Source organism: Aquarana catesbeiana, linkage group LG01 (assembly GCF_042186555.1).
Source record: "Aquarana catesbeiana isolate 2022-GZ linkage group LG01, ASM4218655v1, whole genome shotgun sequence".
Classification (NCBI taxonomy): domain Eukaryota; kingdom Metazoa; phylum Chordata; class Amphibia; order Anura; family Ranidae; genus Aquarana; species Aquarana catesbeiana.
This window is the reverse complement of record NC_133324.1, coordinates 869030290-869053378: the sequence shown is the minus strand read 5'-3', so window position 1 is coordinate 869053378 and position 23089 is coordinate 869030290. Positions and strand designations below refer to the sequence as shown.

Sequence of the window (23089 nt, the reverse complement as noted above, 5' to 3'; positions counted from 1 at the left end):
TCATTCAGCCAGGTACTGCACTGTAGGGGGAAGCAGAGAGCAGAGCACACTCCCCTGCTCTTTACTTTCACTTTGCTGAGGTTGACGGAGCTTCTCACATTGCAAATGTACAGTTCGGCAGGGGATCGGGAGATCGGGCTCATCTGACAGCCCTTCTCTCCCCTGATCCCGCGGCACACCTGAGAACCTCTGACGGCACACCAGTGTGCCGAGGCACACCAGTGTGCCGAGGCACACTGGTTGAGAAAGGCTGGCCCAGACCCTAGGGAATAAAATGGCGGTCGCTGCAATATTTTGTGACATTGTATTTGCGCAGCGGTCTTTCAAACGCAATTTTTGGGGAAGAAATACACTCCAATAAATTAAAAAAAAAATAAATAGTAAAGTTAGCCCAATTTTTTTGTATAATGTGAGTGATGTTACGCTGTGAGAGTTGTGATCTTTATTCTAAGCAAACAAATTGTTCTCATTTTAGCCAGACTGAAGCTCTTCTAAATACCTTTTCTCATCAGCAGTATGTAGCAGTCTTGTGACTTCTATCCGTGTTTGGTGAAAGCTTGTAGGAGGAGTTTTCATTTTCCTCTGACTGTCCTATGGGCTGCATGACTCCTGACCCTCTGTCTGGACAGTGCTGATTGGCCCTGTGCGATCACATGCACCCTCCCAAAACAATGTGCAGGATTAACCCCTTAGGTTTCATGGAGTATAACCAGCATGCTTTACTGCATATACAGACTGATTTTACTGTGTTGGCCACTGCATACAAAACTTTAAAAAGGGGGGGAACACTTTAATTTTTGGTTATCTAAAGTTAATCACAGACATTGGTGTGAAACACCATCAACTGTGTTTTTGCAAGTGCTATAGGGCTACAATCCTATTAAGCTTCATAAACAATTTACAGCAGGGGTGCTCAACCTTTTGAAGTGTGAGGGCTACTTGATTTGGTAACCAGTCGTTGGCCACAATGAAATGGTTCAGAATTTCATTTTTTTTATTTTGAATAGCATAATGAACATTTTTCCTTCTGCGCCCTCTGAATGCCTGCAAGAGGTAGAAGGAGAAGCCAGAAGGAGGAAAATGGAGAGTATTGGTTCCTGTATATGCTGCCTTTTCCTGTCCAAGTGTAAAACCGAATGTGACAGGGAGGCCACACAAGCCCCCTGAAGCATGGCCCAGGATCACCATTGCAACCCCTGATGCTACACCAGTGGGTGGGAGTGGAGCTTAAATACATCTCAACTAAATAGGCTCTTACTGCCCTGAGCCCCCTACAAGGCTGTTTTTTTAACAATGATGTGCTGTGGTTTACCTGCACTGCTGGCACAGTACACCTGCAGCTTTCCCGCAGATTAGCTGCCCTTTGCCATAGACTTCAGAAGGCGCACCAAACCTGCAGGATAAAATAGTCTATGGCTCAGTGCAGCTAACCCGCAGGAAAGCCGCAGGTGCACTGCGCTGCACCTGTGGATCAGTGTGAAAACAGCCTAATAACACTTTTATTTAAAAGTGCTCATATATGCCTATTGCAAAACTATGATGTTTAATACATAATATGCCCATTGCTAAACTGTGGGGTTTAATAAACTGACCTGTTATCTTTCAGTTTCTGCTGGCATCACTGGCTGTTAGGTTCCTGACCAGGGAGGAGTGCTACCAAAAAATGCACTTCGCCTAGGACAGGAGTGGCCGCTATAGAAGAAACATTTGGCTTATGTCTCTTCTGCTCCCTCCGCAGCCACTTGCTTCCTTCAGTGCCGACTCCATCCACCCTGATGCTATGGGATGGTGGGTCGGCAACCCGCCATCTGGGCCTTACTGTCCCGCTATCCCAGAGCAGGAGGTCATGAGCCACATTAGAGGGCTCAGCCCATGGGCCATCGGTTGAGCACCCCTGATCTACGGTGTATTGTCAATAAGTACACAATTACTAGTGGAGTTATTATTGAAAAATATTTGAAGTATATTTTGGTGTGGCTTTTGCATTCTTGCTTTCCATACTCTAACAGAACATGGTGTGAGTATGCGCCCAGTGGCTATCGCTATCAAATTTGCCATCCCCACAAAAAAAAACTGCTGAGATTGCAGGACAAGCCACTAGAAAAGCTGCCTTTTGCAATCAGTATGATAGACATGCTTCACTGCAGGAACAGTAATTAGAAGCCATGTGCAGCCTACTAATCATGAATCTCAGGCTGCATATGTACTGAGCAAATAGTTGCTCTATGTACATATACTGTATTTATTTTATCTTTAAAAAAAAAAAAAAAAAAAAAAAGCTTTTGATAAAGTTAATTACATAGTGAATTTCATTCACATATATTAAAAAACTTTAAAATTACTCCAGGTTTCATCTGCATATCAAAAGACTCAATGTAGCCTGTAAGTGCCCTATGCGTTTACTGAGAGCCAATCCCCATTATTGCAAAATGTTCATTTGAGCTTTAAGGGGTGTTTTCCCCATTTCCCTGCTGGTAAAACTTGATATTCCCACATGACCATTATACCAAGGCTAATCTCACCTTTGGGAACATGTTACAGGTTCCAACCATATTTAGGGTGTAAACTGTTCCCACTGCTGCAGCTGCTCCCTGTTGCCCTCTCTCCCAGTGATAGCAGTACAGGGAGAATTTCCCCTTACCAGCTCCGCCCACACGTCCGCATCCTTCATTCACAGACTTCTGACTGAACTGCAAGTACCGACATCCTTTACATCTGGCGGCTTGTAGTTTTCAATGAACTACCACGGCACTGTTTAGGGAGTCTTCCTGTCAGTGTGCAAATGCCTGGCCGTAGGATGTATGGGACAGACTTCTCACACTGACCATCTGCAGGAGACTTGCATGGCATCTGTGATCTGCTGATCGCTGGTGTAATGGTTTCTAGGCTCCTAAAAAAAAAAAAGAAAAAAAATGTAAATGCACTTTTTTTTTTTCCTGCAAAAAATTAGATTTTTTTTTTAAAGTGAACTTATCCTTTAATCCAAGGGTCTCAGGCTGGCGGCCCTCCAGCTGTTGCGGAACTACAAGTCCCATCATTTCTCTGCCTGTGGGAGTCATGCTTGTAACTGTCAGCCTTGCACTGCCTCATGGGACTTGTAGTCCTGCAACAGCTAGGGGGTAATCAGTTTGAGACCCCCTGCTTTAAACACAGTAATAGTTTGAAGTTCTGATCTGGCATTTGACTAAAGCAGCAGGACATGGATTGCTCTGTTTAGTAGAGGGCTGTGGGACATAGGAAATTGCCTGTGCTACTACTTAGAAGCCTGTCGACTACATAGTGGATTTTACTTTTTCTTTAGTTATTAAAAAAATAAATCAATTTGCACCTTGCATCGATGTGAAATTGCATCTTTGGGGCATGGCCAGCTCTTACATTAATGTAAGAGGGCATTGCCTACTTTGCTTGCAGTATATTGACCATTTTAACTTTTTGTCTAATGCAAGACATTCCCAGTTGGGTTTGGCTAGTAAATACCACAAAATTTTAAGCTGGAATTTAAATATATCTTGAAATAATTGGTGGGCTAACGCCAATCTCTTTAGCTAAACCCAGTAGACTGGCGATATTTGCATGACTGATGGCAAGATTTTATTGGTCACTTTTACGAAGTCAGTTCAAAAAATTTTACCATGTTTCCATCCCAATCCCTCATCTTCAGTAAAATCTGGGAACTGTAAGGTGCATAAAGCCAGTCCTGAATCCTTGTAGTGTTCCACTAGATGATGAAGTAAGGACACCGTATTTTTTTGCTGTATGATTTATCGTGACCTCTGTAAGCTTTGCCTCAGCCCAAAGATTATTAATGGCCTTTTTCAAGCATGGCTCAGTTTTCCTCTCACCTCCCTCTGACCTTCAGAGATACTTCTAGGTGTATTTAACTAAGACAAACATTCCCCTGCCAGCAGAGCATTTTCCATTAAGACCAGTGAAGCGTAGCCTCGACTTGCTGCAGTGCACCTTTGTGACAAGAAACAGTTTGGTCAGATATTAACGAGTGATGAGGGGGAACTCAAACACATCAACTGTAGTACAGCTATGGATGACCTGCGGAGCTCTGGCCATTCTACAAGCCCCAGTATACTGTGACAGCTTTTATCTAACAAGGCACATTGGAAATCGTAGCTCATCGTTTGGAGGCCCAGAACCAGCCTTACTTGAAGCTGTAGAAGCTGTATCACTCTCAGGATTGAAAATTACTCTAAACGTGTGCTGCGAAGGCTGATAGGGATTTTAAGAGATCAGCGAGTGGTTATCTCCATCTTTTTAAAATGGAAGAGTCCTGTAAAAGCATGAGATACAGTGTTTGAAGAACTTCAACTTTCACTCTTTTACAGAACACAAAGGCCATTTCCAAAAACAACCTTTTCTGCATCTTAAAATACCAGAGCCCCATGTCTTGCCAGTGGCCCCATGTCTTGCCAGTGGCCCCAGCAACATTACCCAGCTGGGAACAAAAAAAAATATTACCAATAGGAGCCAGTAGGTGCTTTTCTACAAGATGGTTTTGAAGATGCATTGATGGGGTAAAGGCACAGACAACGTGTGTTTTAATTTACAGTACTAAAGGCAAACGAACTGTGAACTTTGCAATTGCAGTTGCACTCATTTTCTCAGAGCTTAATGAATGAGATGAAGCATCACTTTGTAAAAAATACCCAATCAGGTGCAAAGAAAATGGGGAAAAAAAAACAGTATTTCTGCTTGCACATGATTGGGTGATGGAAATCAGAAAAGCTTTACCACTTTAAGTTCTGGGGAAAATAAGTGCAACTACACTTGAAAAGTTCAGTTTTTGCCTTTAGCAAATCAACCTCATTTTGCTCTTCCCACTGGTATAGGTACAGGCAATAGTGAACAATTATTCTGACTGATTGGTTAGTTCCACTTCACACCTCTGCAGTTTCTCACACAACCGTGCAGGACACAAGCAATCCCATTATTGTCTATGGAGCCAGGTCACACCTGTGCAACGCGCTTTTGTGCACCTATGAAAATGATGCTGGCTTTTTTTTTTTTTTTTTTTTTGGTGCAACATAGTGCATTTATGGCCTCATTGACTTCCATGGGCATGCATGGAAAACATTAAAAAAAACGCACAATGCATGAAAATTGGCTATTTTTCAGATAAGCAGCTCCTTCCCCTCCCCCTTAAACTGAGATTAATTAGCTTCATGAAACATTGCAATCATTGGTTTAAAAAATTGTGACATTACCAAATGAGCAATTCCTTTTATAAACCATGATTTTCATCACACATTAACGTGGTTTGCAAACACAACAGAGAGCAAAAGAGCTGTGTTCAGGTAATACCTCAGATGAGGGAACGTTAATAAATGCTGATGCAAAGAATCATTGATGCTTACAAGAGCACAACCACATCCAACCACGTGTATGGCAGGCTGTGTACGCATCATGTGTGACTCAGTGGGTGTGGGAAAGTGCAAGTAAACTATGCAAGCCATAGAAATTGTCTGTAAAAGCCCCGTATGCATGAACCCCAAGGTGAAGCAGTGTTTACCAACTGAACATTCACTCTTGTTAGGCTAAAACCCTTTTTTTTTTTTTTTTTTTGTAAATTAATTCCAGTTTGTACAATTGCCCAATTAAAGTGCATCATCTAGACTAAAATCTGTATTGGAAAAGAAATCTGCCAATGTGCTAATTTTGTATTGGCTGGAGTGCGAGTTTCTTTAGCAGTTGGCTTTTGCTTTTACTTTCGCACCAAATAGCAAAGCACTTTGCTAGTTGTAAATCGTGACCTTTGGCTCCAGAGGTTAATAAACCGAGGTCTATGGATGGCTTGACCTCTAGCCCTCGGAGAATAATTACCCCTGCGCATAACTATTGATCTAATGAATGACTACTGAGCATACCAAGATGAATTGTTCTGCGAGATGTTCCCCTCTGCAACAATTTATTTGGTGCTTAATTTACAACAGGACATCTCTTCCAATGATGGTGTCATATGGAGAGGACATAAAAAATGGTTTATGAGTATAATCAGGTGCCGCGTGCCCTGAAAAATGTTTTGGTTTATGAGATCTAGGAAAATAATTGCAGCTAACACAAGCCCTACATGTCTGTGCCTTTCCGGATTTACATTATTATGTATGGCCACCTCTACCAGACTGGAGATGAGTCTTGTACACTGTGCTCTGGTCATGGAAACTCACTATTCACTGGTAATGGGGTAGATTGACAAAGCATCACCCAGAGTACTTCCCAATAACATATAGAACTGTAACGACACGTCTTGCTTGCCTTTTGGGAATTATTCACAGCTGCAGTATGTCATCTATATTGCATGGTTGGGCTGTCTTCTATCATGCCTCTGGGCAAAATTTAAAGCTGAACACCAGGCAGATGTAAAAGACACAAATTAAATCTGAATTTCAGGATAAGCAAATATTGCCTAAATATATTTGTCATGCGTATTCTTAAATCTTGGTGTGCTTTGTGGTGTTTGTCAAGATCTGTGATGTACAGTATATACTCGAGTATAAGTCGACCAAAATATAAGCAGAGGCACCTAATTTTACCACAAAAAACTGGGAAAATGTATTGACTCGAGTATAAGCCTAGGGTGAGAAATGCGCAGCTACTGTAAGTGGAAAAGAGGGTCAACAATGCCCATTTGCAGCCTCACTGTGCCCATTTGCAGCCATAGGTTCCCTTGAACTTCAAACTCAGTAGTTAAGGGTTCCTAGATGCCCCCTAGCTGCAGCTAAAATTTGGGGTCTCTGGACCCAAAGGGTCCTGAAATGACATTGCTGCAGATGGACACAGTTGACCGACTTTGGGGCCCCGTATCTTGGAGCCACTTAGTGCTAGGCACCCCAAATTTGGTGTGCAAACCACAATATATCCAACGCTGGGGTTCCTAGCACCAAGTGGCCCCAAAAATCAGGGCCCCAAAATGTCAAGCACTTTTCTGCAGCAGAGAATGACATTTTCCGAACCGACTTTGGGGCCCGTATCTCGGGGCCACTTGGTGCTAGAAACCCCAAATTTGGTGTGCAAACCCAGTGGAACTAGCACTACAGCATATCAAAAGCTGGGGTTCCTAGCACCAAGTGGCCCCAACATACGGGGCCTCAAAGTCGGTTCAGAAAATGTCAAGCACTTTTCTGCAGCAGAGAATGACATTTTCTGAACCGACTTTGGGGCCCGTATCTCGGGGCCACTTGGTGCTAGGAGCCCCAGCTTTTGATATGTTGTGGTACTAGTTCCACTTGGGTTTCCTAGCACTAAGGAGCCCCGAGATATGGGGCCCCAAAGTCGGTTCAGAAAATGATTTTTTTTTGCTGCAGAAAAGTGCTTGACTCGAGTATAAGCCGAAGGGGGCACTTTGAGCACAAAAAAATGTGCTGAAAAACTCGGCTTATACTTGAGTATATACGGTAATCCAGTTGGAGGTCTTTGCCTCTTTGTGCAGGAGCTTCTGGTAATAAAGACCAGTCCCTCCTCCTCCTCTCTCCCTGTGCAGGGTGACTGGTCTTTCCTCCACCCACACCTGTAGCTTTCTGCAGGCAGCCTGTTGTGGGTGGGGCCTGCTGGGCCCCTCCCACAGCTCTGCTCTCTGCAAAAACTATGCAACTATGTATAGCACAATGATGATGTAGCTAGTATCTTGTGTCAGGGATTCAGCCTTAAAGTGATATTAAAGTCTTGTTTGTTTTTTTTTGTTTAAAAGTAACAAACATGTCATACTTACCTGCTCTCTGCAATGGTTTTGCACAGAGCAGACCAGATCCTCCCTCCTTCTCGGGTCCCTCTCTGACACTCCTGGCCCCGCTTTCCTGTTGAGTGCCCCCACAGCAAGCAGATTGCTATGGGGGTAGCCGAACCGCTGCTCTCTGTCCATTCAGACACGGAGCCGTGGCTCGGCCCCGCCTCTTCTCTCTCCTCTCTCTCTCTCTCTCCTCTCTCTCTCTCTCTCTCTCTCTCTCTCTCTCTTCTCTCTCTCTCCTCTCTCTCTCTCTCCTCTCTCTCTCTCCTCTCTCTCTCTCTCCTCTCTCTCTCTCTCCTCTCTCTCTCTCTCTCTCCTCTCTCTCTCTCTCTCCTCTCTCTCTCTCTCTCCTCTCCTCTCTCTCTCTCTCTCTCTCTCTCTCTCCTCTCTCTCTCTCTCCTCTCTCTCTCTCTCCTCTCTCTCTCTCCTCTCTCTCTCTCTCCTCTCTCTCTCTCTCTCTCTCTCTCCTCTCTCTCTCTCTCTCTCTCTCCTCTCTCTCTCCTCTCTCTCTCCTCTCTCTCTCCTCTCTCTCTCTCTCTCCTCTCTCTCTCTCTCTCCTCTCTCTCTCTCTCTCCTCTCTCTCTCTCTCTCCTCTCTCCTCTCTCTCTCTCTCCTCTCTCTCTCTCCTCTCTCTCTCTCTCCTCTCTCTCTCTCTCTCTCTCTCTCTCTCTCTCTCTCTCTCTCTCTCTCTCTCTCTCTCTCCTCTCTCTCTCTCTCTCTCTCTCCTCTCTCCTCTCTCTCTCTCTCTCCTCTCTCTCCTCATTGACTCACTGACTTTGACAGTAGTTGGAGCCAATGGCATCTGCTGCTGTGTTTCAGCCAATCGGCAGACAACCGAGGCTCTTGTGCAACATCGCTGGGTTGAGATGGGGCTCAGGTAAGTATGAGGGGGGGCTGCTACATACTAAAGGTTTAAGCATAGAATGCATTAAGATATAAAACCTTCTGCCTTTAAAACCACTTTAAAGTGGAATTTTTGGATATCAAACCCCCCCCGCCCCTTTTACTAACCTGTAGAAGAAAGTATATACTTGCCTATTTTCAGGCTGGCCTGGTCTAGTCACATGATCTGCTCCCCTCTGTCAACTAGCAGCTGCTTCAGAGGAGAGGCGGGAGTGCCGACAATGGATGGCCCATAGTAAGCCTGTGGGTGCTGTCACCACTCAGGCATTCCAGCTGTTGGAGCGCTCTCCTCTCCCCATAGCCAGTACTGGCTGACAAGGGAGCAAGGGAGATCACTTGACTGGACCAGAATGGCCTGATAATAGGTAAGTATAAACATCTTTCTTAACCACTTCCCACCCGGCCTATAGCAAAATGACGGCCGGGCGGTGGTTCAGTTATTCTGACTGGGCGTCACGACGTCCAGCAGGACAACAGCCACCGTGCGCCCGTGGGGGCATGCATCGCAGCGATCGGTGGTGCGGTGTGTCAGTTTGACACACCGCTACACCGATCTCGGTAAAGAGCCTCCAAGGAGGCTCTTTACCATGTGATCAGCCGTGTCCAATCACGGCTGATCACGATGTAAACAGGAAAAGCCGTTGATTGGCTATTCCTCACTCGCATCTGACGGACGCGAAAAGAGGAGAGCCGATCAGCAGCTCTCCCGACAGGGGGGGTCTTCGCTGATTGTTTATCAGTGCAGCCCCCCCCATGGTGCCCACACTGGATCACCAGGGAAGCCCTCAGCATGTGGATGGCTAGGTATGTACCCCATGGCCATCCACATATAAAAAAATGCCCAATACATGCTACTCAGTGCCCGCAAATGGATTATGGATCAGTACAGACAAGTGATGCATCAGTGCAGCCGTATTGGTGCCCGTCAGTGCAGCCGCCTATGAGTGCCCGTCAGTGCAGCCGCCTATGAGTGCCCGTCAGTGCAGCCGCCTATGAGTGCCCGTCAGTGCAGCCGTATTGGTGCCCGTCAGTGCAGCTGTATTGGTGGCTGTCAGTGCAGCCATATTGGTGCCCGTCATTGAAGAAGAAAACTTATCAAAAAGTTTTAACAAAGACTTTTATTTTATTTTTTTCAAAATTTTTGGTCTTTTTTTATTTGTTGCCAAAAAATTAAAATTTCAGAGGTGATCAAATACCATCAAAAGAAAGCTCTATTTGTGAGAACAAAAAGATAAAAAATGTGTTTGGGTACAGTATTGCATGACCGCGCAATTGTCATTCAAATTGCGACAGTGCTGAAAGCTGAAAATTGGCTTTGCTTGGGCAGGAAGGTGTATACGTGCCTGGTATTGAAGTGGTTAAAAAGGTTGTAAACCTCAGAAAAAAAACCCACAAAAAAAACCCTGCAAGACAAAAGCATAATGAGCTAGTATGCATCTCATACTAGCTCATTATGACATACTTGCACTAGAACAAAGCTGTTGCAGTGGTCCCAGCACACCACTGTCACGGCCGACATGTTTCCCGGAGCTTTTTCTGGGTTTACGGGCTCCGGGGCTGTGATTGGCCGGAGCTGTGATGTTAGTCAGGAGCCGTCGTTCACGACACAGGCTCGGAAGGAACAGCACCCGTGGGCTGTTCCTTCAGTGTGCATGCGCCAGCGAGGTCACTGGCCGCATGCATTGTATATATCTCTTAAACTGTACAGGTTTAGGAGATCTTTTCACTACCTATAGGTAAGCCTTATTATAGGCTTACCTACAGGTAAAAGTTTGCAGAGGAAGTTTACTTCCTCTTTAAACACGTTGGGTATAGGTGTCAGAAGGGGGGGTGGGCGCAGTTTTATGATTAGTTATTGATATCCCAAAATTCCTCTTTCCTGCAGCATTGTAATAATTGATGCATCATTAAATATTTTGGTTATTTGCAAGACTGAAAGCAGTCCCAAGGAGCCAGCCTTGTGTGATGCAGTGCAAGGAGCATTCTGATAGGTTGAGAAAGCAGAGTGACAGAGAGATGAACTCAGCAGTGTGAAATTTCTCCTCTGTCTAGTCACAAGGTGGGGGTGAGGAGGAGGCATGTAAGTGAAAGAGAAACTGCAGCAGAGAAAGATCAGGTCCCCTCAGCTGCCAAGACAGAACTGTGCTTTGTGACAGAGTTGTGGAAAATAAAACGTGTCCCTATAAGTTTATCATCTGTTTTTAGCCGTTTTAGAGTTCAGTTTTCATTAAAAGAAAAGTGCGTTTACAAAACACATAATACTCACCTAGATGGTTGCTGCATCAATCCCCCGCCAGCTGTACACTGAGAACTGAGCGATCAGCTAATCGCTTCTTCAGTGACCTGGTGACTCTGCCCCTCCGGCGCTCACTGGAGTGCTGGGCTGTGGAGGGGGCGGGAGCAGCTGGCTCAGGCTCTCAATAGTGTGCTGAGAGGCTGAGCCAGCTACCTGTCGGGCATCTAGATAGGTCCCAACATTGTCGGGATCACTGCAAAGCCTGAGCTTGGCTCTGTGATGTCAGCCTATAGTGGGCTGAAACTGGGACACAGGAGTGCAGAACTCCTGTCACCCATAGGGGAAAAGCGTCGACCATACTTTAATTGTTAGTCTTATTACATATTTTTGCATGCATTTTTTATTTTTATTTTATTTGTCCATAGCTCAGCAGAAAGGCACTTCAAAAGCCGCCCCCCCCCCCCCTTTTTTTTTTTTTTTTTATTTTTTTTTTTTTCTAAATTTTTGCCGTATGCACTGGAAGATAAATTCATGTTCTCATTTTGCTACCGGCTTTAAGCTTTGGTAGGTTCTCCCTGTGAGCAGATGATTGACGTAGAAGCAATGTAGGTTTGTTTCTCTTCTTGAAAAAATCTTTTCAGATCCAGTGTGAAATCTCCAATTAGACTCCAGTTGTTTAACACACTCAGCGAGCTAACAGGCCTCTGGGGCCAAGGGGGATTATAAACCTTTCCTCACCCGCTCTCCGCGTATCAGCCTTGAAATTTTTCACCTATCAGGGGATGTGGGCTTCCGTTGTGAAAACAAACGGTGTTCTATAATTGAGGGCACAATTGAGTCCAGGCAATTTTCATGCAAATATCTTTAATGCAGTATTGCCTGCAGCACAGCTACTGCTTAATGGGCCGGTTCAACACTGCAGGTCAGTACAGATTTCTTTTTCTAGACTAGCTGATGTTAGGATTCGTTTTACTGGATACAAAGGAACGGCTCAGACTTAATGGACTTAAGGTTTTAAGGAGGAACTTTACTGCTATTTGTGTGTCAACTGACCTTTATACTTACAGAATTATGTAAGCACAAGCAAAGATTGTTGTGTTTTTTTTTTTTTTTTTTTTTTTTTAATTCTGCCTCATCCATTGTCTACCAATAGTCTTAAACTGGACCATACATGGAACGAATTCTGGCTGGTTGCCGATGAACCACCCCATATTTGTTCTGTGGGTGGCCCTTTCAGCGTCCTTCCATCCATTGTCCTTTTGAAAAATTTGAAGGAGCAGGGAGGGAATTTGTTTGCCCAACAGCGCCAGCATCCAATCAGATGCAGGTATTTTGTCAGAATACAATAGCCACATTGGAGATTCATCCAGCCATCCTGTTTACCATGGATGGAGGAATCTGTTCAATTTTTTTACAGCTTTACGCACATGAATTTAGTTAGGAGCTACAGGTGACAACTTCTTATCAGAACATCAATAGTGAGGGTAAAGAGATAGATGAGGCATGCTCCAACTGATCAATAATTCAGTATTGGATTTAAATATTCGTTCATTTGCATATTAGAAGTTCTCACAGCCTTAGGCCTCATGCACACGAGACGCCGGTGCAAACTCTGCTGAACACGTTTTTTAAAAGCTGAAACCGGCGTTTATAAACGCCTGTTTTGCCGCGTTTGCATGTCGCGTTTAGCCGCGTTTTACCACGTTTGCATCTAGAAGCATCTGCAGAGCAGAGAATGACATTTTGCGACCCATATCTCGGGGTCACTTGGTGCTAGAAACACCAAATTTGGTGTGCTAACACAGTGGAACTAGCACTACAACATATCCAAATTGGGGTTCCTAGCACCAAGTGGCCCCGAGATACGGGGCCCCAAATTCGGGTCGCAAAATGTCAAGCACTTCTGCAGCAGAGAATTACATTTTCTGACCTGAATTTGGGGCCCCATATCTCAGGGCCACTTAGTGCTAGGAACCCCAAATTTGGATATGTTATAGTGCTAGTCCAACTGTGTTCCTAGCACCAGGTGGCCCCCAGATATGGGGCCCCAAAGTCGGGTCGAAAATGTCAAGCAAGGGTCATAAAATGTTCCTTTAAAAACACTTATAAACCTAAACACGGTACCGGCATTTAGCCGCGTTTGGTGTCTGAAACGTGGAAAACTTTTGCGTCTGAACCCATTTTTTTGCTTCTGGAAAAACGAGGTTAAACGCAACTTCCTAAAAACGCCAAAAAACAAGACTGTGTACATGGACACATAAGATAACATTGAATGGGTTCAGGGGCAGTTGAAAAAAGTGTCCAACTGCCCCTGAACGCGCGTTTAACAGCGTCTCGTGTGCATGAGGCCTTAAGCCGGACACAGACTGTTCGAATCTTGGCTGGTTCAGCAGGGACTGCCCGAAATTCGAACAATGCATGGGCAGGTTGAATGTACTAGCCTGTCTGATTTTTACATGTGATTATTGCGAGTAGCTTTTATAGCCACTCACAGTAATCACGGTGTTCTCTTGGACAGCTCACTGTATAGCCAACCCCCCCACAGCGGGAGGACACAATGGCTCCACTGTAGGGATTTCCCCATCAACAAAGTCGGTGGTTACAGGAAAGCAAATCTCTTCGTCTATGGCTGGCTTTAGAAGGGAAAATATGTTGGTAGGTTTAATTTGAGGTTTAATTAGTTCTGGCCTCAAAAAATGACAAGTGATTTTGAGACTAGAAACCTTTACAAATCTATGGGAAGAAGAAATGTAAACCATGAATTTCTAGTCCTGAAGCATACAGAAATGGGGCCACTAAAGGCTTGTGAATCTTTTTAATGTGTAAAACATCAAAGCTTTATAAGTGGTACTCTGATGCAGTTTAATTTCCTCATAATCTTTCCTAATCCTTCTGATTCTGCAGAACAGAACAGAAAAATATTGTGCAAGCTTTGAAGGCTGATGTGCTTTTATGAACAACACTTCTTTTCTGGCTAAAATAGATGTCCTTAAAAATGCCGCTAGATCCAAAAACATTTTTTTAACAGTGTTAAAAGTATTTTGTGATTTCAAAAGAATGTTCACAGCTAAAGTGGTATTTTAATGGAAACTCTCATCATCTTTGCACACATCAAAGAGACAGTGTCCTTCCTCATTCATTCAGCTGTGTAAATTTGAGCTTTAGCTGGCTAAGGTGGAGAGGCAGGGTGCATGGTGCCAAGATCTCCACCTCAGCCAATCAGAGGAAGCCTTGTATTCATTGATAAAATAAAAGGCTTCCTGTTAATGGCTGAGTATCGAACAGCCTGACTTGACTTTGTTCCAGAAGTCCCTATATTGCTGCTGAAACAAAAAACTTTGTAATGTATGTAGCTGATGCTACATACAGTGCCGACAGTGGTCACACGGTAAAGGAGATGGTTTGTATGGGCAAACATGGCCCAAGCAAACTATTTCAAGTGATGGCAAAGCTGGAATTGGACTTTAAGCGGCCTAGATCGCCACACACTGGTACATTTTTTATATATATATATATATATATATATATATATATATATATATATATATATATATATATATATATATATATATATATATATATATATATATAATCACCTGTTCTTGTTTTTTTGAAAATGTTTTGGCTTTTTGAACTTTATTGCTTTGAGGCAACTTCAAGTGCACCTTAAAGTGCATGTGCAATGACATGTAGGCAGGTACAGTTCTCTCCATCTGTAACAATGACACTGTGTCATCTACAGGTTGGAAGGAGTTCAAGGGAATTGTCCCCTTATGGACTCCATCTGTCTTCTCAGGAAAGATAGCTGTCTGATTGGATGCTGAAATCCTTTGTGATTTTCAGGCAGCCGTCTTGACGAGGAACCTTTATAAATAGCGTGACCCAAGTTATTTGGGTACACCTGGAGTGAGTGGTAGGTCAAGGACAGGTACCTACTGCTTAGGAAAAGAGAACAGCACAGGGAAAGGTTCCTGACAAGTAGGGAAAGCCTAGGGAGCATCGGACACTTTTGACACATTTTTGAGATGATTGACAAATATACAGCAATCAGTGCTATAAAATGCACTGATTACTGTATAAATGTCACTGGCAGGGAAGGGGTTAACACTAGGGGTGATCAAGGGGTTAACTGTGTTCCCTGACTATGTGTTCTAAACGTAGGGGCAGGGGACTGACTATAGGAGATGACAAATTATGGTTCCTAGCTATTAGGAACTCACGATCTGCATCTCCTCTCAGAACAGAACAGAGATTTGTGTGTGTATACACACACACACACACGCGTCCCTGTTCTGCCTCTCGTGTCCATGATCGCTCGTGACCGACGGTTATTGCGACCGCTGGTCACAAGCATCGGCACCCCCGCAGTGCAGTGAGAACACGCACACTCCTGCTATACCGCTTAAAGGAGCCGATGTATAGCTACGACAGCTTGCGGGAATGTGCTGACCCGGCGCAGTATAATGACGGTGGCTGGTCAGCAAGTGGTTAAAGAAGGGCTGTACACCAATATTTATTACACTAAAAGGCTAAGTTCACTTATTTTTCCCCTAAATTCCAGCTCCCCTATGTACCAATAAAGGATTAATGTACTTATTTTGCAAAAATAAAACCGCTTTCCATTAATTCTATACATGCATACCTAACTCTCTTCATAGCTTTTTAAACACACTGCTCCATTACTTCTGCCTTACTTCCTGGTTGGACTTTAGGTGATGACACAGGAAGGAGTTGAACTGCTGAGCTCATTAATGCACAACCTACATTATCTACCTTTATCTACTCTTTCCTGTGTCACAACTTAAAGTCTTACCAAGAAGTAAGGCAGAACTAATCAAGCAGTGTTTTTAAACCGCTATGAAGAGAGTTGAGTAAGCAGGTGTAGAATTAATGAAAGCTGTTTTATTTTTGTAAAATAAGTACATTAATGCTATATTGGTACATAGGTGAGCTTGAATTCAGAAAAAAAAGTGAACAAAGGTGAACTTAGACTTTAAATGTGAACTACCGTAGCTAATATTTTCAATACCTGGGTTTTGGATACACTTTAATACATTAATGAGAGAGCACACAGGGTCCTTCCTTTGAGTCATTCAGCTGGGGGTAAACCTGAGATCTTACTATACTATTTAGGTCTGTGCAGCTCAGCAATAACCAGTGGCAACATAAAGTTGGTTGTTAACGTATAAATATGCAAGGTGGAGACACGCATGGCTATAAAAGGCATTGTTATAATTAGATTTCCAGTTGGCTTATGAGCCCTACAGGAAATAGTATTTCAGATATACAAATGATTTGTAAAAATAAGTACCGTGTTTCCCCAAAATAAGACCTAGCGTTCTTTTCCAGGAGGGCTGCTATATAAGCCCTACTCCGAAAATAAGCCCTAGTTTAAATTGCTTGTAAAATCCTATAATCACTCTATTATTGTAGTATATAATGTACAGTGTGTGTTTCTGTAATACAATTGTGCCAAATACCTTCGTTACAGCACTGCTCGACACTCAGCTGACCTCCTGTTGCTCTCCTGTTCCCCCAGCTGTCAGCGGGGGATATATGCCCCTCTTCTGTAGTTCTCGGAGCGGGGAAGAGAGCTCTGGCGGGTCACGGAGGTGATATAACAAAGGTCTTTGGCACAATTATATTACAGAAATGCTCACATTGTACATTATATATTACTGTAATAAAGTGGATTATAGGATTTTACAAGCATTTTAAATCTGCTCACACTGGGGAGTCCTGACAGGCAGGGAGGGAGAGGGGGAGAGAAGACAGCACATTAAATGGTAAACCCTATCCCGAAAATGAGCCCTACTGTGTCTTTTGTTGCCAAAATGAATATAAGACTCGGGCTTATCTTCAGGGAAACACGGTAGTAGATGAATGGATGTGCTAATGCTACCCACTGTTCTATGAGCAGCATGTGACTGTAAGGGAGGTGTCTCCTGTTTGTAAGAACAAGCTATTTGCGTGTCTTTTCCCATGTGATCTACTCCCTGTTTTATAATCTGCAGGAACACTGCCTATTCTGTTGGCACCCGATAAATTATACATGGTATTCTCTTTTCCAGATGAAGCAAATGAAAACAAAAATCGGAATGTTCTAACAGCTGACATGCATGTGATATCTTTTAACTTAAAGAAAAAAAAAAAAGTTCAGCGCTCTAAAGCTCCTCCTTTATGTCTAATATACAAGGAGAAGTTTTAGATCTCTGTAAGCTTGTATCCTTATAATAGTTATAACTGGCCACTAAAAGGAAACTAACATTTTTGCCTTCCCTACCTATAAACACCATACATCACTTATTTTTTTTTTAACTTGATAACGAACATGCAGAAGAGCCCAGACCAAAACTGAATCCCAGAATTCTTGGACTGGCCCCAGATTTGAGGGTGTCGAGCTCCATGAAGCATTTCAAAACACTCATACATATTGTTTCCAAAACAAACCTTTGTTTTATCAATTGGGCTATAATCCACCCCCTCTTATTCACAAAGGCATTTCTTTGAAATATAATTTTTTTGGATTTTGCTGAATATTTGTTTATTTCTGCAAAGGGACTTTTGTGGAATTGACAAAATATCTAAAAGTCATTAATGTAATTTTTTTTTTGGTCAGTCTTGTCAAGTCATGGGGGTCAGTCTTGTGACGTGTAGAATGTGATGTTTGGCACATGCTTTGTCACTCATATATATCTATAGAGATATATAGATATAGATGTATATATAGATATATATATAATTTTCACATAAGGTCCCTAACTCACATTCGTACATATTGTATACATCCTAGGGCCAATTTAGACCGGAGACAAATACTGAGCTATTGTGTTCTAACAGGGGGGACGGCCCCTTGCCAGAACGCTCCAATCATTGCTCTCAGGCATTGGCTGAGAGCGCTTATTGGGAGCCTGTGGGCTGCTGGTTTTCCATGCTCATCCGACAGAAGCCGGCCCTGTCAGTCCGACTGACGTAGACACGGGTTAAATGTCAACCTGTTTTTATTTAACCGGCTGATGTCTGCCGACATTCGGCCCGTGTGTACGGGGCTTTAGCCACTGTGCCTGGTAAGAAAGGACTGGTGTTAATGGGTTTATTTAGCAATTTAGCACTTGGAGATAGGTTAAGTATAGGGGTTAGGTGTTTTTTTTTTTTTTTTTTTTTTTTTTTTAGGTCCTAAGTTTTCAGTTCATTCCTTTTAATATTTGAGCTAGGTCAAGTATGTCTGGTGAAAGTTTTTAGGAGCTATATAGGGGAAATACTTTGACATTTGGGTTCTTGGTGCAGATAACCAAAACAGTTCAGGAATAATACCATACCTCTTATTTTTTGTGCGATAAACAAAAGAGCGACAATTTTGAAAACCAATTACTTTTTGCTATAATAGCAAAAAACAAAAAAAAAAAAAAATCTTCATCAGTTTAGGTCAATATGTAGTCTACATATTTTATGTTAATAAATTGCAATTGGCGTATATTGATTGATTTGCGCAAAAGTTATAGCGTCTACAAAATAGGGGATAGATTTATGGCATTTTTTTTTTTTTTTGCTTGTAATGGCGGCGATCTGCGATTTTTAGCGGGATTGCGACATTGCGGCAGACAGATCGGACACTTCTCACACTTTTTTAGGGACCATTGACATTTATACAGCGATCAGTGCCATAAAAATGCACTGATTACTGTGTAAATGTCACTGGCAGGGGTTAACATTAGAGGGCGATCAAGGGGTCAAATAGTGTTCCTTGGGAGTTTTGTTTTCCTTACTGGGGGTGGGGGGGGGACTGACTGGAGGAGGAGAGAGATCGCTGTTCCTAATCACGAGGAACAGCAGATCTTTCTCCTCCCCTGTCAAAACGGGGACCTGTCTGTCTAAATTGACAGATCTCCGTTCTGGTTCTTTCCCGTGATCGCGGGTGGCCGGTAGACATCACGGCTGCAGGCCACGCGCATAAGGTCCCCCAGCGTGCGCCTACTATGTGGTTAATGCCTGCAGAAAAAAACCCCTGAAGCCAAAAACAGCAGCTGTTAAAACGTCCAGTGTGCATGAGGCCTTAAGTATTGAAGCCAAAGCATCATCATGAAAGCCAGCAAACTTAAATTTTTTTTAACAATCTACATATTTCTGTCATGCCAGCTTTTTCTTTTAAAAGATTGTGACAAGTGGGCCTGGGATCTTAAAGTGAATCTGTATTTTGCCCACGTAGGGCAAAGCAAAAGGTCCAAACCAATGCCCATTTCCTCAGCAGCACATGCTCTACTTCATTTCTCTGCCCGCTACTCCATTTACCTTCCAGGAGCTAGAAAAAGAACTCTGGGTAAGCTTAGAGTTTTAGTAGTTTGGAGCTTACACAGGTTTGATCTCGCTTCCCCTGTATTTGGAAGTGCCAGGTATTTCTCCGTACTCCTAGCAGATGAGCCTGTTGTGTTGCCCTGCATGGGCAAAGCTTAGTAAACCCCACATTTTTGGTACTGGAGCTGCTGCAAGATTGCCACGAAAAATATCAGTTTGGGTGGACTGACATTTAAAAAAAAAAAAAAATCAAAACTGAGCGTCTTTACTGATTTTATTTCAAAAGCTCTTTCCGATTATTTTTTATTTTTTTATTTTTTTCAAGCAGTTGGTAGTATTAAAATGTATACGTTCATGCTGGAAATCCTCTGCATATCTGGTGGGGCGTTTTGCCACCCACAATGCCAGTTTAGAGCTGATAGTCTATTAGGATAAAGGATTCTATGAAACGTTGATTATTTTGTCCTTTGTTTACATGCAGCAAGGAGTTATGGGAGAAGACGAGGTAATCAATTTATCTATTTATTACTAAAGCTTAATTAACAATTGTTCTACCTGATCAATTCCATTTTGTCCCCTCCCTTTCCTTCAATCAAAATTCCCTAGACAAGACTTCTTTAAATCGTATGCTTGTATTAATATACAGATTGGTTACTAATAGAATGTTTTATCAACTCTGATCCTTGCACATTTGATTATACTTTATCTTGTTTCACGTCAAATGGCTTACCTGTGTGATTCTCCATTGTTATGACGAATATGTATAGATGTATTATAAAGTCAGTCTTGATTATGAGTGTATTACGTATGTGCCATGATTATAGCAGAGTGATGTGAGAGCCTGCAGAATTGGGCTCTTGTATTATGCTGCTTCCTCCATTAAAATCACAAATGTATTGCTTCCAACAGGGCGTAACTAAAATCCACAGTGACCTGGCACAGATTGTGTTCCTTTTATTTACATAGCATTAACCCTACTCACAGCTCCTATCCAAGTGCATGGAGCAGAAGAGTTTATAGTCTAATGTTCTTGAAAGGAACCTGTCGGGTTAGGTACAGTGGATATAAAAAGTCTACATACCTCTGTTAAAATGTCAGGTTTCTGTGATATAACCAGGGCTTTTTTTCCTCAAACAATAGGTGCTGGAACTTAACCACGACCCCACAAAACCCCTCCCCCTACACACACCCTCCAAATCACATCAAATAGTGGGTGTGTTCAGTCAAATTTTCACGAACAGTAGAAGGACCTTAAAGGGGCATTAAATACCAGGATTGCATTACATACAGAGTGCAGAGCTGTCACTTGTAAACACAGAAACCAGACTTCCGTGTTTACAAGTGATTGCGGTGAGCAGGCACCAAAGGGTCTGAGCCAAAGGTGGTGGAACTGAGTTTCACCAAGTTCCCCCTGAAAAAAGCCCTGGATATAACAAAAACGAGAAAAAGATAAATCCTTTCAGAACTTTTTCCACCTTTTAATTTGACCTATAAACTGTACAACTCAGTTGAACAACAAACTGAAATATTTTAGGCGGAGGAAAAAAAAAATAAAAAAACAAAACTAATACTATGTTGAAGCACCTTTTGATTTTATTCAGCATGGCACATCTTGACTTGGCAATATTTGCCCACTCTTCTTTGCAAAAACACGCCACATTTGTCAGATTGCGAGGGCATCTTCTGTGAACAGCTCTCTTCAGATCACCCCACAGATTTTTAATCGGATTCAGGTCTGGGCTCTGGCTGGACCATTCCAAAACTTTAATCTTTTTCTGGTGAAGCCATTCCTTTGGTTGATTTGGATGTATGCTTTGGGTCGGTATGCTGAAAGGTGAAGTTACTCTTCATGTTCAGCTTTCTAGCAGAGCCTGAAGGTTTTGTGCCAATATTGACTGGTATTTGGAACTGTTCATAATTCCCTCTACCTTGACTAAGACCCCTGTTCCAGCTGAAAAAAACAACCCCAAAGCATAATTCTGCCACCACCATGCTTCACAGTTGGTATGGTGTTCTTTTGGTGATGTGCAGTGTTGTTTTTGCGGAAAACTTATCTTTAGGAATTATGGCCCAAAAAGTTCAGTACTTGCCAGATATTCCTGTAGCTCCTTTAATGTTGCTGTAGGCCTCTTGGCAGCCTCCCTGACCAGTTTTCTTCTTGTCTTTTCACCAATTTTGGAGGGACGTCCAGTTCTTGGTAATGTCACTGTTGTGCCATATTTTCTCCACTTGATGACTGTCTTCACTGTGTTCCATGGCATATTTCATGCCTTGGAGATTCTTTTGTACCCTTCTAAATGATAACATTGAGATCCTTCTGATGTTTTGGAAGCTCTCTGCGGACCATGGCTTTCGCTGTAGGATGCGACTAAGAAAATGTCAGGAAAGACCTACTAGAACAGCTTAACTTTATTTGGGGTTAATCTAAGGCACTTTAAATAATGGCAGGTGTGTATTGACTCCTATTTAAAAGGAATTTGAATGTGATTGCTTAACACAGCTACATCTCCAGTTATAAGAGGGTGTGCACACTTATTTAACAGGGGTGTGTGGAGGTTTTATATCCACTGTATATGAAAGCCGCTATCACACTTTTTCCTAAAGTATAAATCCAGGGCTATCATCCCTGTCCATGCTTCACCACTTGGTGAGTCTTTGGCCTTGAACAAGCTTAAGGAGTACAGTTGTTCTTCTGCTTGCACAGTCCTATCCAAACCAGCAATAGCGGCTTCCACATTTCTTTTTTGATGAATTGGTTTCAACCAATTATAAATAAAAACCCCAGGAATTTGGTTTGTTCAATAAAGTAATGGTGATCTGAATGGAAATGTATCCGCCCCCTCCCCAACTAACCGACCAACCAAATCATTGATAGCAGATCAGTTAAAGATGACCCATTGATGGTATACTTAAAGCCATATTTGTCCCCTTACTACTTGTCCTATAGTTATGTCAGAAACTTAAAAGCTTTCCAGACATAGGGAAATCCTATCTTGGTTATTCCATTCTTCTTCTTAAGCTGGCCATAGGATCACAATTCTGCCAGTTCAGCAGGGACCGTACAAATTTTGATCCATCTTTGGCCATTCCCATTCGAGAAAAGTCAAGCTAATCATTGACTCCTCTGGAATGGGACTGCTTTTGAAATTTCATTCGATCAGTGCCTGCAGCCAATTGGTCACTGAATTCTGACAGTCAGAATACAATAGCGCAGCAGGGAGGATTCCTCCATCCACCTAGCTTGTGTGGATGGGGAAATCTGTTCAGTTATTTTGATCAGCATTATAGCTGATTGCAAAAAATGATCCATGTATGGTCAGCTTTTAGATGTCCTAGAACAAGTGTTCCCATTGGAAGATGTCCCCTCTGTTTTGGTAGGACCTCAAAATTTTGAATTAAAAAAAATAACAGGATTGATAACCCCCACTAATGAATCAAAAACTTTGCACAGTGGTCTTACAGATCAGGCCAGGTATATTGGCTACATACAGTACATTATGAATCATTCAGTGCAACTAAACTGATTATATTGAATAAAAAATTGCAAACCAAAGGCCCTCTTATCTGATTAGGAAAAACATTTGCACGGGCGTTTAGCCATGCTGCGAAACCCAGCCGTAAAAATCTACCAATTCCTGCGGCTGGGATTGACAGCTGTGTGCGCGTAGCAGTGGCCGCCAAACCTGTACACTACAATGTGGGCTGTTGACGTCTGCAGCTATTGGTGAATGTTTGCACAGCCAGCGATTACCACTTTGTGTGCATTCAGCTGTGATCACCACAGGTAATCACTGGCTGTGCGAACATTCATGAATAGCAGTGGCTGATGACAGCCTGTAATTGCACTGTACAGGCTTGGTGGCTGATACTATTTAGCCATGCTGCGAATTCCAGCGGCAACAATCTGATTCCTGCGGGCTGAGTTA

At 42.8% G+C, this 23089-nt stretch overlaps 1 protein-coding gene across 8 annotated transcripts in view; it reads left to right on the top strand.

The window, feature by feature from the left end:
* CPEB2 (cytoplasmic polyadenylation element binding protein 2) overlaps positions 1 to 23089 on the top strand; it is a 151223-nt gene that overhangs the window by 102230 nt on the left and 25904 nt on the right. For 4 of the 8 annotated variants that reach the window (XM_073609929.1, XM_073609921.1, XM_073609897.1 and 1 more), the window contains one exon: positions 19645 to 19668. The exons of the other annotated variants lie outside the window; for them this stretch is intronic. In XM_073609929.1, the coding sequence (XP_073466030.1) occupies positions 19645 to 19668 (24 nt within the window). The remainder of the gene's footprint in view (positions 1 to 19644; positions 19669 to 23089) is intronic. 8 annotated transcript variants of the gene reach the window in all.